General features: G+C 43.1%; 1 protein-coding gene across 3 annotated transcripts in view; it reads right to left on the reverse strand.

Moving 5' to 3' along the window:
* PDZRN3 (PDZ domain containing ring finger 3) overlaps positions 1 to 16,939 on the reverse strand; it is a 294,968-nt gene that overhangs the window by 73,293 nt on the left and 204,736 nt on the right. Inside the window, exon 1 of one of the 3 annotated variants that reach the window (XM_053296545.1) lies at positions 15,514 to 15,782. The exons of the other annotated variants lie outside the window; for them this stretch is intronic. Coding sequence (XP_053152520.1) covers positions 15,514 to 15,582 — 69 coding nt within the window. The 5' untranslated portion in view covers positions 15,583 to 15,782. Of the gene's footprint in view, positions 1 to 15,513; positions 15,783 to 16,939 lie in introns of those variants that run through there. 3 annotated transcript variants of the gene reach the window in all.

A 16,939-nucleotide genomic window follows, 5' to 3' on the forward strand; every position in this document is an offset into this window, starting at 1 on the left:
TTGGAACGAGGAAGATGAGCGAGTAAACGCCTGTGTGAACGTGTGGAGACGGTACCAATTCTATAGCACGAATGTCCAGCAAGTGCTGAATGGCGTCTCGCATTAGACTTCTCTTGGAAGGGCTCTTTGACAGGGGGGTGTCGAAGAAGGAATCTGGAGGCGTAGAGACGAACTCTATACGGTACCCCTGAGAAACGGTGTGAAAAACCCAGGAGTCCGTGGTTGTGTCCCCCCAAACCCTGGCAAAGGCACGTAGCCTGCCTCCTACCTGGGGATAGTCATTGTTTTCGAGAGCGACGGTCTTGTCCTGCGGCAAAGGAGGAGCCTCTCTTTCCAGAGCCCCTGGATCTGGGATTCCAGGGTTGGCGCCAGGGAGGACGGTACTGGCTTCCTCTGAAATCCCTATCCCTGTAGTTGTCTCGGAAGCCAGACGTTCCAGATCTGGCGAAAGGCCTAAAGGGACGAAAGGAATACTGAGAGTTGTTTCCCCCACGGAAGGACCTCCTTGAATCCCCCCGTCCCACAGGCATGGCCTTCTTCTTATCTCGGGTCTCAATTAACACCGGGTCCAATGCCTCCCCAAACAGCTTCACTCCCCGGAAAGGGGTGGCAGCCAATGTCGATTTCGACTTGGTATCGACATTCCAATGTTTTAACCAAAGTCCCCTGCGGACTGCCACGTTAGCCGCCATAGCCCTGGAGGCGTGCTGAAGGCAGTCAAGGCTTGAATCTGCCATAAGAGCAGAAGCCCTTGCTATTTTATTTAGCCCTTGACGTAGTTTGGTAAATTCTGGCGGTACCAGTTTTGCCAACTCTTTCGTCCAGAGAATTGTTGCCCTCGCAAATATGGAATTCGTGGAGGCTGCACGGATGATGGTCGCCGAGGCCTCGTGTGCCTTCTTCAGGAGATGATCTGTCTTCTTTTCCTCCGATGACTTGAGGAATTCGTCACCCTCCTTATTAACCAATGCCCCAGTCACCGACTGGGCCACCGGGGCATCGACCACTGGAATGGCTATCAGAGACATAATTTCAGCAGGTAAGGCATACAATTTCTTGGGAAAACTCAAGGCGGGTTTGGACGCCACAGGTACCCCCCACTCTGCTAGCATCACATCCTTAAATAGGGATGGAAAAGGCACTGTGGCAGGAGATGTCGATGTCGAGGGAAAAACCTCCTGGTCTAAACCAGGAACTGATTGAGGGGCAGTATCACTAGACACATCCTTAATTGCCCTTTTTGCCTTGGCCAAGAGGACCTCGAATCCATCAACAGAAAATAACCTTGCTGAGGAGGGCTTTTCGGATGGGGTCTGTTCATCAGACAACTCCCCTTCCTCTTTTTCTGATTCCTCAGAATTCGAACTCTGACCTTGGAGCTGAGTAACAATTGCCCGTGACGAAGTCCCAGGAACATTCCCGTGGGAACTAGAAGCCTCCCGGTTTCCCTGATCCCCCTTATGGGTTTCTGCCGTGGAAACTGGGGCGCAAACGCGTGACCCACATGTCCGTTTGTCTGGTGGAGAGTCATCCCCTTCAGAGGAATAGACATGTGAAAGTCTCCTATGACGCCTTTTCCTGGCATTCCTGGCCAGCCAGACTCTTTCACCAACAGGAATGGACTGCCTAACTGGACTGGAGTCCGGCGAGGAGGAAAAGGAAGGCCGCCTGCCCCTGCGCGTTCAGGAGGTGGCGGTCGCCGTGACATCATGCCCCCCAGTCTGTGCAGTGTTTGCAGGCAGGTGGACTGCATTGCCCCCAACTGCCTCTGTTTCAACTGTCTGCACTGAACCCTCAGCATTGCCATGCTGTTTGGGAAGAGAAGCACTCACACTGCTCTGCTGATTTAATAGAGGGGAAACCACCGCCAGACAGTTCTTCTGAACGAAAGCACTGAGCCAAGCAAGCTCTTTGGCTGACAGTAACTCCCCGCTAGGACCCACGGAGCCCGCCAAAATGTCTCCTGACAAGTCACTCACCACCAAAGACGAGGATTGTTGAGGATCGGAGCAAGCGGAAGAGAGCCCCAAAGGCATGGGAGCACTCTCAGACGGCCCCATGGAAGCCTTTATTGTGGGCAGCAGCGCTCCCGGAACAGGCGCGAAATTGCTTGAAAGAGCTGCGGGCGGATCAAAGGCAGCTAAAATGGCGGACGCAATTCGAGCGGGAGGAGCCGTTGGCTCTTTTCCCGGCTGCCGCTCCCTCACTGCTTTGAGTTGGAGCCTTTCACTAGTAGGCGCTTTAGAAAAGAGAACTCCCTTCTCTTTCTTCTTCTTTTTGGTCTTCGCGCCACCCGCCTCCAAATGCTTTGATTTCTTCGGGGCTTTAATGTGCTCCGTGGAAGCTTTTTTCTTTTTTATCTCCTTAACCGGAGATGAGGCGCCTTCAACAACAACCAAGCCTGTATCGGCTGTTACGGAGCTTTCCCCAGCCCCCGAAGGGACTATTGGGGACTTAATAATTGGGGCATCAGAGAGGGGTCCCTCTGAGAGGGAACCCCGTAGCATATCGCCAGCGTGTGTGATCTCCATAGAAAACACCGTACTCGCTCCTTTAAGGTCTGAGTGAGAGGGGGGAGGCGGAAATGGTAACTGACAGGAATATGAAACTGACAGAAAAACAAAAAGCCAAAGGAAGGAAGACAACCTAAAGAGAGACAGGAGGGATTACACCGACCTTAAAACGCATACAACTCCTTTCCCCCCCTTGCACACAGGAGAAAGAGAAGAAGAACAAGCTGAGCCAGAAAAAACAGAACTGTCCCAGAGCGAAGACAGGACCAGAACTGGGTATGCCGGGGTTCGACAGAGGGAGCAACATGCATACTCGATTTTCATTGGCCCTGTCTCGGAGCATGCAGTGATTGACAACCCATCGTGTTACGGATGCCCTCCCCATACTTGGAAAAAATCTATGTGGTTGCTAAGAGTTGACACCGACTTTACGGCACTCACTCACTCAATCAATCAATCAAATACTACCCTTCATCCAAAGACCACAGGGTAGTGCACAAAAACTATCAAATCATAAAAACATTAAAACCATATGATAATGAAGGTGGAGGAGGAGGAGGCAGCATCAGCAAACCATCACCCACATGTTTCACAGAATGAGGAGGGCAAAGCATGAATTGTGCCCTCACAGAGAGGCTGCTGCGGAGCTCAGCTGAAGGTTTGTCCCACAGCCTAGTGTATGTGGACGGGGAGGGGTAAACATTTTTTTGGTGCTCTCCCCTCCCCCCAAAATATATTTTGGCTTCCAGAAATATATTCCTGATGGTTGTGCAGCTGCCCTCAAAAAACTATGAAATGTATAGAAATGTAAAAATCCTAATATTGTGGTGGAGCATGTGGGCCAACAAAATCAAAGGGAGGTGATAAAATCACATACTGATAAAATCAGATAAAATCAGGTGATAAAATCATATATTGATTTTGTTGGCCCACATGCTCCACCACAATCAAAAGTCTGGTTTTTATCAAAAGTCTGTTTTTTTAAAAAGTCATCTTAAAATTCCTCAAAAAAAAAAAAAAAACACAGAAGACATTAGTGGCATCAGCCTGTTCTTCTCTCCTCCTTGGGCCTATAACCAAGAAGAGCTGTCAAACATGTATAGTAGACATGCCTCTGTGTGTTGGCACGCAGAGCTGAGCGCTCCTGGCAGATCTTGTCAGATAGTTATATTCAGCTGGGAGCAAGTGGTTTTTCATATTTGGAGGACCCAAACCATTTAGAGTTTTAACGGTAATGGTCAGCACCTTTAATTGTACCCCGAAATGGTTGCAGCCAATGCAACTTTCTCAAGTTGGTGTAATATGTGAATTATGAAGGGTGGTTATAAGGGTGGTATAAGCTGGTATAAGAAGGGTGGTATAAGCTGGTTGCTGCACTCTGCACCACATGTACTTTCTGAATACTGTTCATGGGCACATTGCAATAAAATAATTATCTAACACCCTGTAGAGGTTGTCTTTATCATCATAGTTGCAGCCATTTCTGCAATTGAACTCATGTTGGTCAGAGGTGGTATTAAGCTTTCCGTCCATGTGGATGCCTCTGGTACCATGTAGGCAATGTCTGGCCTCCTGGGAGGTGCGTTGCCTGTATGACTGATAAACATCAGAAGCACCCAAACATCAGAGGCAGATGTTTGGTCTTTAGATGTTCTCTGCTTGACATGGTGGCAAGTAACCACAGAAGCTGCTGCAACTGTACTGATATAGAGAACATCTAAAGAAGATCTGTGATAAAAGAAACCTAAAATAAAAACAAGACTCACAGAGGTTGATTGCTCCTGGCATTACAATGGAACTGACAGACACTTATAACAATAAGCAAATACTGTTTCATGACTCCAATGATACTTGCTCTTCCCTGCTTATATTCTTTCTTATATTCTTCCTACCAGTACTGTTTCCTCTTCCAGCTATGTGAAGTTAACAAAGCACCCCACTGCCAAGTGTCTGACACAGGTGGAAGCCATATAGATTTTGTCACAGACACCAAGCTGCAGGACCAAGTGCTTTGTTAAATGTTTTATGTTGGAAGAAGCAGCAGAGACATACATGGGGAGTGGGGTGGGCACAGGCAAGACTGATAGATGGAAGTACCAGCATTTGCTTATCTAGTATAGTTGTATAATAGCATCCTTGTGAAAGCAGGCTTGCATTGCAGCTGAAGACCATGAGCTGTAAATCCTTTTTGTATGACATCTGTCCTCACACTTAGACTGGTCTTTGGGACAAACATAACAGCAGTACTCCAGGAATTAGTAAAAGAGGTCTTTCTTCAGAGTGCTCGATTCAAGACCCTCTATACACTAACAGCTGCAGGTATGTATGCACCAATGCCCCTGGTTTATATGGTTTATATCCATTTTGCCTCCATTCCTCACATGTAAGCATTCACTGTTCTCATATGTAAAGACCAGCACCTCATGAGCTGGTTTTTGTATTACTGGGGGTTAAAAGGGGCATATGCACACAATGAGGCTCTACACACGATCCGGGCGTAGAGCCTTACCAGGTTCTGCGGGGAGAGCGGGCTTAGCCTTGTTGTAGCCTCCTGGTTAGGGGTCCACTCATGAGTCGCTGCAGTGCGGTGCCGCACTGTGGTGACTCACGATCGGATAAGCGGGGCTAGTGGAGCGCTCGCTCCGCTAACCTCGTTTAAGGGCAGGGGTACTTGGTGCGGTTTGCTGCCAGGAGCCGCACGGCTCTTATTACAGCACACAACTGCAGGAAAGCAGGCTAGGGTCCTTTAGCCCGCTTTCCTGCAGTCGTGAGAATTGCCTTAACGTGTTTTAAACTAGGGCTGAATTGAAATACAGAAAAATTAAAATATCAGAATGAAATGGGTTTATGGGTTTATGGTTTTATGAAATGGGAAATGGTTTATGGGGGTGCAAAATGCCTCCCATGAAGAAAAAAAGGGACACAACTTTGCCTTTCAGTTAGCTTATTCTGTTCCTGATCACAAACTTTGATTAGTCACAGAAGTGAGTTGCAGGAAAGCACTGGAAGAGTGGATGAGTCAACCAGGTGGTTCACCTCCTTTTCCATTGCTACAGTGCTTCTTGCTTTTTCTGCAATGCTTGCAAACAGCTACAGATGAACTGAGTTTAAAGGCACAATTAGGACATAAATCATTGCACTTGGTTTTTTAAAAATTAGGATGGTTAGGTCAATGATAATAGCTAGTATATAAGCACTATACAGACACACACACCACACAAAATATATATACAGCAAAATAGATCATGCCCAAATCAGCAGATGTAGATACATCCTATGGGCAAATTTGAGCAGCACAAAAAAATAAGCATCCCTTATCAGATTGATAGAGCAACCTTTTTGGTGGCATGCTGTTAAGACATCAAATACAGAAACAACCTATTTACCCATCTACACACTAGACTTAGACATTTTTTCAATGAGCAAGAGGCAGATTTTCCTCCCAGTAGTATATACTTTTCAGCTTAGCATGAACTCTAGGCTTTTTGTTGCCTTCTTTTAGCAGCCAAGACCAGGCTAGGGCAACTAAGCCTGGGCTTGATTGCTTGTGGGAACTACCGAAAGCACCTCAACCACAAACCCAGCAAAGAAGTTGGGCTCTTAAATGAGGTTAAGGGAGCGAGCGCTCCCTTGATCCCATTTACCTGGCCATGTGTCAATGCCAGCTCCTTTCAGCCGGTGCTGAAGCACTGATCCCCACAATGAGATCCCCACAATGCACCGCACACTTGCACGGTGGATTGTGCGATTTCTGGGGGCTGGGATGATGCATCCTGATCGCCATGCTGCCTGTGGCAGCCACGGACCATCTGGGTGTGTGGTCTGTGTCCCCAGACCCCCCTCTTGAATCATCTGTGGGGAAGGCAAGCTTCTGCTGCCTTTCCCACTGCCTGCCCTCAAGCCCTCTCTTGCGATCGTGAGAAAGGGCTCATTATGTATTAGGGAAATGAGTTCTGATTTTTCCTAAGAGAAGAGACCATGGTGAAATATGGAACTTCTCTATCTTCTAGAGACTTCTAGTGGCTGCTCATATATACTTAACATTTCAAGCTTGTCCTTTTTTGGCAATAAGAGCCAGACCAAATAACCAAGTTGGGGAAAAATGTGAATGGATGCTTTATTAACACTTACTCCACCACCCTCCAATTGACTCAATTCCAATATATACAACTTTAGTGCTCTTTTGGTGCTCCTGAAAATGAGCCATGACCTTCCTTTTCATTATTAATGAACACAACACAGCCCATTTATTAAACCTGCACTTTTCTCTCTGCTCCAGATGCCTGTTTTTTCTTCCAGTATTTGACATGTGACAGTAAAGCTCCGAGTAAACGCCCTTAGTGCTTTCTCCCCTACGAATTCTTGCCACCTGCTTCATAGCACTGAACAGATGTATATATGTAAACCATTACAAAACCTGTTCACCCAATCATTTATCATTTAGGGAGGAAAACTATATTCTTCTTTCACAAATTTCACAGTTTGGATTAATGGAACAAATTACCAACATTTGGAAGGTTATAAAATAATAGACTATTTCTGTTACTCAAGCTATTTTAGTACATCACTTCTTGCAATTTGTTTTTTCTTTTAAGTTTTCACATATCTAATGTATTTTTAACAACTGTGAATTGAAAAAAGAGGGCTTTAAAAAAACACCAACCACACACACACAGAGTAACTGAGGTGTTGCATTATTCATCATCAAGTGAAGAGGAAAATTTCAATTGCCAGTTTCTAGTAAATGGTCTAATTAAGAAAGGGGGATTCTGAGCCATGGACAAGCGCCACAATCATTAAAGGCCATTTTTCAGCAGATTATGGCTCTCTCGTCTATTGAGGAGAATGCTGAACTAATTCAGCTGCAGAAAACCCTGCCTACAACAAAGTATATGCAATCAACATCTTCTTTAAACATATACATCTATTGCGAAGGGTTCACCAGTCTTACCAAGTTTAAGTTTGCCAGCAGCCACTAAAACTAGAATGCTCAGTTTATGTGGATGTGTTATAATTATAGTTATGCCACACCAGTCTTCTTAGTTTCATGTTCACATTTATTGTGATCTAAAAGACCTCAGTTTCACCACATGCTCCTTTGAAATTCAAACTGTGCCTTTGAAATTTCAATATTTCTCATTAAAGTCCTGGAAATGAATGACAATTTTGACAGGGTTAAGCAACCACCTCTCATAAAGTACTGTTGAGATGTTCCCATGGCTTGGAAGGAAGGGAACTGTGTGCAATCCCTAGCCTTGTCTGATGAAGCTTGGGGAAACTTCCTATCCAACAGAGTTATAAGTCAGGCAGAATCCCTTTTTATACTTTCTGTAATGCTCTTCGTAAGCCATTCCCTCAGCCCATGTGCTCTGTAATAGCACCACCCTAGCTCCACCCCAAGACATGGTTTCAGTCACACTGGCAAAGAGACGGGATTAGAGAAACTATATAGAGTAAATGGACTGCCCAAGCCTTAGCTCAATTTCATAATGGGTTCCCCAGGTTTGCTCAGATAGAGTGCACCATTCTTTTTTAGGTTCAAGAGCTTCCCTGAGCTGTGCCTGGAAGGGCTCACAGCTCAGGAACTGCACAGTTCCCCAAGGCATTAAAAACCAGCCTTTGGAGGTTTTGCACAGCTCTACCAGAGCTGTAATTAGTTTCTGGGACTTGAAAGAAAAGAATACAGGTTGGGTATCCTTTATCCGGACACTCGAAATCTGGAATGCTCCAAAATCCGGACACCACGGCAGGGGAAAGGGGGAAAAAAGCCTCCGCTCATTTTAAAAATGCGGTCAAGCTGCCTTACTCAGGGCCAAGGTCGGGCCGGGCTGCCACCACCGCCGCCTCCCACCTCCGCCGCTTGCCTCCTCTGCTTTAGCCGTCTACCGCCTCGTTGCTACCATTGTTTTTCGCTGCCCATCACTGCTGCCTACTCCGCTTGCCTCCTCGCCGCCGCCACCATTGTTTTCCTTTTCCCCTGCTGGAACTCTTGCACGCTCTCGCGAGAGTTCCACTGTGTACCCCGCCCCAAGGCCCTGCTGTGGCTATTCTTCTGGATTGTTTCCAGCTCATCAAATGGAAGGGCAGAGGGAGAGAGGAGGAGAAGGAGGGAGGCAGCGAGAAGGAGGTCTTTATTACGACGCTGCACAATGCCCAAGCCTTATCAATGGACGATTCCGAAATCTGTAAAAGTCCAAAATCCGGAACCTATCTGATCCAAAGCAGTCTGGATAAGTGATTCTCAACCTGTATATATTTTTTGATCTGAATACACATATAGCTAGTTATTTACACATTATGCTCAACGCATGTACAGTGGTACATTCTGCAGTCTGCATTTGAGGGGACCTGTACCCAGGTTCACTTTTTATATGAAAGCATGCATAGCCATTCATACAAAAGAAAGAATAGGTATGCAGACACCTTTAAAGTTGTAAAGTTGCGCCGTCGAGTCGGTGTTGACTCCTGGTGAACACAGAGCCCTGTGGTTGTCTTTGGTAAAATACAGGAAGGATTTACCATTGCTATCTCCCGCACAGTGTGAGATGATGCCTTTCGGCATCTTCCTATATCACTGCTGCCTGATATGGGTGTTTTCCATAGTCTGGGAAACATACCAGTGGGAATTCAAATCAGCAACCTCTTGCTCGCCAGGCAAGTTATTTCCCTGCTGCGCCATTAGGTGGCTTTACATGTGTACAATATAATGAGGTGGGTCTCATGATCAGTGAGACCCACTTTGAGAGGGTTTGTGGGGAGAGCAGGCTAAGCCCACTCTCCCTGTAGACAATCAGCAAGCCCTGCCTGGGCAGCTGGATTGGCCGCCCTCACGACTGCCGACTCCGTCATGGAGTTTGCGGGGGCTTGGGAGTTCAGGGGATGCATGGCCCCCAGAAGTTCCAGCATGCTCTGTGCAAATGCACAGAGCATGCTGGAGAGACCCCCGAGCCGAAAGGCTGCTTTTTAGCTTCCTGGTCAGGGGTCTCCTCGTGAGTTGCCATGGTGTTGAGTTGCACCGCAGCAGCACAACCACAGGGCTCGCCTGAGAGCCTGGTGGTTTACACGAGTAGCAAAAATTGGGCTAGGCTCTCCTAGCCTGATTTTTGCTGGTCGTGAGAATAGCCTCAATATCTAAATAGGTCTACTGGGTCATGTCTCTATGAGATGTCTATGAGATGGGTATGTCTATATGAGAATCCTGCTCTGCAAAGGCCAGTATCAGACGCTACTCGTGATGGGCTTAAAATAGGGACTGGGGTGGGAGAAAGTAAATTCCATTCCTATTGATCCTTATGAATATTTGACAACCTGAACATGGGTATGTCAATTTACTCTGTAACATTTTTTCTCCCACCAAGTATGGATACAATCAATAAATTCAGTAGACTGTTTTCTATAAAAATAGTTTATGGTTTGTACTGTCCATCTAGAGACAGGTAGGTGGACAGATAGAGACAGACAAACGGATACTATCATTTTATGATGTTGCCTACAAGAGTACAGAATAGGGTTTTTCTTTTTATTGGCTACAGTAACACTCCTCACATTGCTTTCTATAAGATCTTTACAATTCAGGAACTAGGGAAACAAATCATAAGGACTACTGTATGGACACAGTCAAGACTCTGAGTCCTTTCTCATGATCCGTGAGGGCTGGCAGACGATAAAAAAACCTGGGGCTGAGGGAGAGCTTGCTCCCTTGACCTCATTTCAAAGGTGGGCTTTGGAAGCGGGTTTGTCACTGGGAGCCACATGACTCCTGGTGGTTCTGACAATCAGCCAAGACCTGGCTTGGCTTTCGTAGACACGTTTTATTATAATGGAATTTAAGCACATCTTCCAAGCCACATTTTGAAAAGTACCTGTTCAGACATGAAGGCCCCAGCCAATTATTTTATAATGGTGAAGATAAATGGGAGGTCTTATGGTTTTCTAGCATTCCTTCAAAATGAATTAGAGTCACCCTGTGTTCATTATAAAGGCAGCTATTCAACTTTGTGTAATTTAAAAGAACCACTAGTCATTTTATGTTTCAACTCACAAACCTAAAAACTAGAAGATAAGCCTCCAAAGATACCATTGTCATTACTTCAGTACGTTCTCCTAACCATAGACATGTAGGTCTCGGGTGACCAATCCTAAGGAAGTCTTGTCTCCATCAAGGGATGAGCGAATTCTAGCAATTAATTCCATTCCCCTGCCTCAGAAGTCCTCAGTAGGAGCTACTACCTGGAAGGTAGGGCTCTGCTAACAGAGCAAAGAGACACCTTTTAAAGTGGCGATTTTCTTAAATCAGATACAGAGCAACTGACCTTATCAAATCCCAGTGTAGCATCCCTCAAGAGGCTGTCGCTGGTATCTGTCTTATGTTTCTTTTTAGATTGTGAGCCCTTTGGGGACAGGGTTCCATCTTAATTAATTATGCATTATTTATTTTTATTTGTAAACCACTCTGAGAACTTTGATTGAAAAGCAGTATATAAATATTTGTGGCAGCAGCAGCAACCAAAGAATGAACTCAAATGGTCACTGTCTCAAAAAGTATGGTTCTGGAGGGGCAGGATAATAAAAAATAAAATAAAATAAAATAATAAAATAAAATAAAACCAAGGCAGGAAAATCTTCCTAGCACATGAAACCAAGTTCTGTTCCTCATCCTAGACCTCATTGTGATTTTATTCTGAGAAACCTTTGCAAGCTGGTTTGAAAGCCCCAAGGGGCTAAGGAGATAAGTTTTAAAATCCAGTAAAATTATAGCAAAAGCTGCTCAGCGGATGTGGAAGTTCTGAAACAGTCCCTCTGGGATGAGTACTAGAACAATATATTTTCAGGTATTTCCCTTGGCCAGCTTCCCATGGTACAATTTGTGATACCAGACAGCAAAATGCAAGCATGCCACATAAATAAAAAGTGCATGCACATGCATGTATTATTTGCTTTCAGATATATGTAAATTAAGTGTAATTCTTTCATGGTTGCTCCTTCCATGTCACTTGAAAAGGAAATTGAAGGCAATGTTCCAAAAGTCTCAGTATAAGGAACTCCTGAATTACCGATAGATGAAGAAGGGATCCTCATGTACTTGGCCCTCTGTGAGTTTCCTATTATGAGGAGTTTGTAAAAGCCCAATGTACAGATCACTGTACAAAAATCAACTGTACAGCTGAAAGCCAAATGTCCCAATAATGGTCAACCCTGCCAGGGTTGTTGCACATGTGAAAGCTAGCCCTGGCACTATTATGCAAGAGTGTACTTGAACGTGCTGCTCCAATGGAAGTGGACTGTTCTAATAGTTGTGCAAATGTGATCTTGCACAACACCACTGGGACTGAATTTCATGTGTATAGCGGCCCCAGTGGGTCAGGAACCCTGGGAGTTCTTTACTCAGCAGGCTTTACTACAAGTTTTCTGCTAGGCTTTACTGTAAACTAGGGTGGCCAGAACCTCAGGGGTATACTCGTGAGTCAAATGGGCCGTAACCCAAAATTTGGCTTTTTAAAAGTTGTCCCAAAAAATCAATGCAAAAAGTTGATTTTTTCACCCTGGATATAAATCGGGTTACACTCTAACCTCTAGCGAAAAACTGAATTGTGTGTGAAGTGCTCCCTGACAGTTTTCAGGGACTTCGATATGTGAATGAACACCCTCCATTCCGGAGAAGATGTGAGCTAAAGGGCTTTAAAAGCCCAGTGTGAAAAACACCCTGGCGTTGCCATGTGCAATATATCAGCCAATATCTTTATGTCTATTAGAGAAACTTTCTTTGAGAATATGGAGAGGATTTAGGCCTTCTTCATACTCACTCACAGTAGTCTGAAAGCCCTTTGGTGTGATCTCATGTGGCTACAGGATGTGTAAGCATACTAGAACAATGTTGATGGGATTAACTGTGAGGCCTTTAATACCTGACTGTCATTTGGTCATGGTTCCATGATAGATTTTTTATATGGGTTTACATCAAGAGAAACAGCTCCTACTCTGCTGCAAGCACATGGGTTACTTATACACACACACACACACACACACACACACACACACACACACACAGCTATGCAATCCTATTATGGTTCATTTTAAAATGGAGGACTCCTATTTCAGGGTCTAACAGCTTCACCATATAAGCTGCTGTGTCAAGATAGCAGCAGAATTTATCAATGAAGCATGTCTGAGTGGGTATATGTGAGTGTGAGCACACTGGACATACATGGAACAAAATCTGGCACAAGAATTTGATCCCAAGTGCTGCTAAAGTACCAGCCATTGGTGTCACTGCATCAGAGTCCTTCCTTTCCCCCTTTCTAGCACTTCCATGCTAAGGCTAATGTGGCCTTTGTTACCTTTAGATGGTAACAAAGGGGTCCATAAAGAGCCTTAGAGCAACTCTATGTTGCTGTTTCTTAATAGTAACGGGATGTAATATGACAAAACATGATGGATCAGGACATCACTGCCCCATGTGGCATGTGCTCCTTCAACTGCCGCTACACAGACTTCCACTTGTGCTGCTAAAGCTGATCAACAGGACCTAGCTGCCATTGGCTTAATCCTAGTACTTCAACACAGCTGGCTTTGAGTTCAGGCTGTAAACTGGCTGAAATCCAAGTACTACAGTTTAACTGGGTCATGGATCATCAAGCTGTTCATGACCTAAAATAAGGAATGAAATTCACTCAAATAATAAATATTACACAGAAAATCTGTGTTTGTCAAGATATGGCTGAGCATACCTATGCAAAAATAAATATGTTTATTCCCTAAACATAATTCTTGATTGATCCCCTTGTCCCATCAAGCAGTTACTGTTAGCAGCTCCTCATAGAAATATAATTGGAACTCTTTTCTGGAAAGACCAGACCAAACATATGACCAAAAGTGTTGGCACTTTGAACTTTGAAACTGGGAGTAAATGAGATAACCCCTGCTAACTACTGCAGGCAAAGAGGCACCTTTTAACGTGGCGATTCTCTTTATTTAGCAGGGGGAGAGTAACTGGCCCTATCCATCCCCAGCACAGTACCTCCAGTGACTGTTGCTGGTGTCTGACTTATGTTTATTTTCAGATTGTGAGCCCTTCGGGGACAGGAAACCATCTCATTTATTTATTTATTTATTTATTATTTCTCTATGTAAACTGCCCTGAGCCATTTTTGGAAGGGCGATATAGAAATTGAATTAATAATAATAATAATAATAATTTGAATTGAATACTGTGCACCTGGGGTTTCTCCAGGCCTTCCAAGTATCCAGTTGGATGGTCTTCATTAAAATTGTGTCTGTTTTAAAGAATGGAGTTCCATTAGTGATGTCACAATATAATGAAGAGCCACCTTTTTCTCTTTGACACCCTATGAGCATTCTTAAAACTTCCTAGCTGCCAAAAAAGTTAACGACATTCAGAAATCCTTATTGGCTTGTTCTGGGTGCTGCACACATAAGTCATTAATAGTCTTCATAATCCTTTCAGCATGAACATAAGGAAACATTGTATGACAATACCAGCTAATCATCATAAGAAGGTTCATATAGACAGTAATGACATCAAGTTTCTTTGGTGTGGGGCACCATAAAAAGCTAGTTTTCAATGTGTGTTGATGCCCGAATATCTTGCTACCTAGCTCTTTTAAAAAGTCCTATCCCAACACACAAGATAATTGTTTCGCAAGAGAGCTAGACATAAAACAATCATGACAACAGACATGCCTTTTCATTTGTACTACAAAGTTTCCTATGGAGTAATGGCCTCTAGGTCGTGTAGGAGAAATAGTTTGAAATGGGTGTTTACGATATAATTCTGTTTCTCCCAGCACAGAACACAGGGAACATTTTATTCACTATGTTGCAAGTGACATGAGTAGTTCTACAACAAAGACTACATCACCTTTCTCTGTGATATGCAACACCCTCTGCTGGCAAAGATAGATAGATAGATAGATAGATAGATAGATAGATAGATAGATAGATAGATAGATAGATAGATATCATGTTTACATTTATCAACAGATACAATATTGATGCCAAACATTATGTGTTTTTACACATCTTTAAAGCATTTTGTATACTCAGAATCACTATATACACATTTATTATGTATGTATGTATGTACACACACATACATACACACTTGGATATTTAAATGAGCATTCAAATATCTCTTCTCCATTCAGGCATTTCAGGGAATATAAAAAGTGCAGATTTACTTTGATGAAGAAAAGGTAAAACATATTTCCATCTTTTATTTTACCAAATTCTATATTTTCTTTTTAAACTATTGTTATCTTATCTCTATCTCAGATTTTTATCACAAGTGATTTAAGATGATCAGTATATTTCAGAACCAACTTAAATAGGCACTGCTGTCTAAGCCAATTTTTAGAAATTATTATTTCTAAAAGGTTTGTTTATCTGCACTTTGTAGGTAGAAAACTTTGGAATGTTCAAGTGTGTATACAGAAGATAATTACTAGTTAGCAAAAGATTTTTACATCTGACAGAAGCAACAAATTCATAGAGTTAAACTTGAATCAAAGTATTTCAAGAAATAGTGAATTACTTGCTGAGGTAACTTAGTGCATGTATCCTCTTGAAAGAAACACCACAGAACTATTGGTAAACAAGAAATCAACCTTTTCGCCACATCCGTCATCACCCATATGTCTCTCTTAACTTGTTCAAAGAGTGCATGACCAAGATCTGACCCTGGCTGAGATGTACTTTAGCAATCTGGGGACAGTTGTCTCTGGGTCCATTGGTTTGGGCTATGAAAGCTTCTTTGATACATGATTGATGCATTTTAACGCATAATTAAAGCTCTAAGCTTGTTGTGTTGGAAGGCACATCACAAAAGCAACCAGAAACCTCAGTCAAATAAGTTAATAACCCATTTGATATATTCAACTCTAAAGGTCCCTTATCTATTCCTTTTTCTATTTGTAAAAACACCACACAACCAATTGTCACTAGGCTAAGGTAACAGTTAAGAATTTAAAGCAAGCAGCTTTACCTGGCAAACTTCATACAATAATTTGTACTGTTCCTCTTGCTTCTGCAGAGAGCACAAGCTGCATCCCATGTTTAAGAAAACTGTCTTCCTTATTCACTGGTAGAATCCGCGAAGTTGTCGTTAGCAAGCATGCATGCAGATATCCCCGTTGGCACACTAAAGTAGTCAGACAAAACTGGAATGATTCACATTGGTGATGCTCTGAGCACTGGCAAGGAACTCTGCCTTCTTCCTTAATGCTCTCCCTCCTCCACGCACAGTACACAACACTCCCTCTACAGCTTTAGTCCAATGCACACACTATATACTGCTACTCATGCATATTAATCAGCTCTCATTGACTATTCATAACAGACAGTGATATGGAAGCTATAATTGCTGCCTATGACAGCTGAAATTTCTCTAATTAACAAGCAAGCACTTCAGTAGCAGGGCATAATAAAAGACACTAACAATTCTGTAAACCATTTTGTAGCAATTACAAATAAACATGACTGCATTTTACTGTGGTCCCTAAGGATAATTCTTAGCATATTTAAGCAGATTACAAATACATTTTAAATATAAGTCATCACCAAAACGAATCTGCTGCTGAAACAAAACTATTACAAGCAACATTAAACAGTGCAGCAAAGTTAAATAAAACACCCCTTAAAATATTTAAAAGAATTTCGTCTCAACTAAATGGGAATCTAGTGTGAGAATATGTACATATTGAGCAGCTCTAGTGTAGCAATTGGACTCATGCTGCAACTTATTTTAATTAAGTTGCAGAAGTGCCAGAGAAGCTCACAATAATATGGTTCTTCAGACATAAATCCCACCTGACATCAAAATAGTTAAACACCATTACAGCACCCATTAATAGTATTTTGTGATCTATCAATGCTCATGCATATGCTAAACTGGAGGTCTATAATCTGTTGAACATACTGCAAAGTCTTCTGCAGACTATACAGCAGACACACTTCACAGCTTTATGGATGCTATAGCTGCTTTAAGATTTTAATAGGTAAAGTACATGGTACGATAAATATGTGTCAAGAATATTCGAACAAGAAGGAAGTCACTGCTCTGTTTTTACTACCTGGAAACAACCAGTCTTGAATTACACTGACCAGTAATGAAGAACAGCTAACATCATCGAACAACAGTGGGTGGGGAATACTGCCAGTGCACTAGTGTCTACTTACAGTTTAATCCTAAGCATGTCTCTTCAGAAGTAAATACCACTGTGCTTTATGGGTTTACTCCACAGTAAGTGTGTTTAGGATTGCAGCTTTTGACTCCTTCAATGTGATCTCTTATCTAAATTCTGTGCTTATTCAGCACCTGGGACGTAGGTGGGTTATGATAAGAGTTTGGAACATTATTATTATTTATTGTTATCATATAAACAACATTTGTTTAATAAACTATTGATGGG

Source organism: Hemicordylus capensis, chromosome 2, assembly GCF_027244095.1.
Source record: "Hemicordylus capensis ecotype Gifberg chromosome 2, rHemCap1.1.pri, whole genome shotgun sequence".
Taxonomy (NCBI): domain Eukaryota; kingdom Metazoa; phylum Chordata; class Lepidosauria; order Squamata; family Cordylidae; genus Hemicordylus; species Hemicordylus capensis.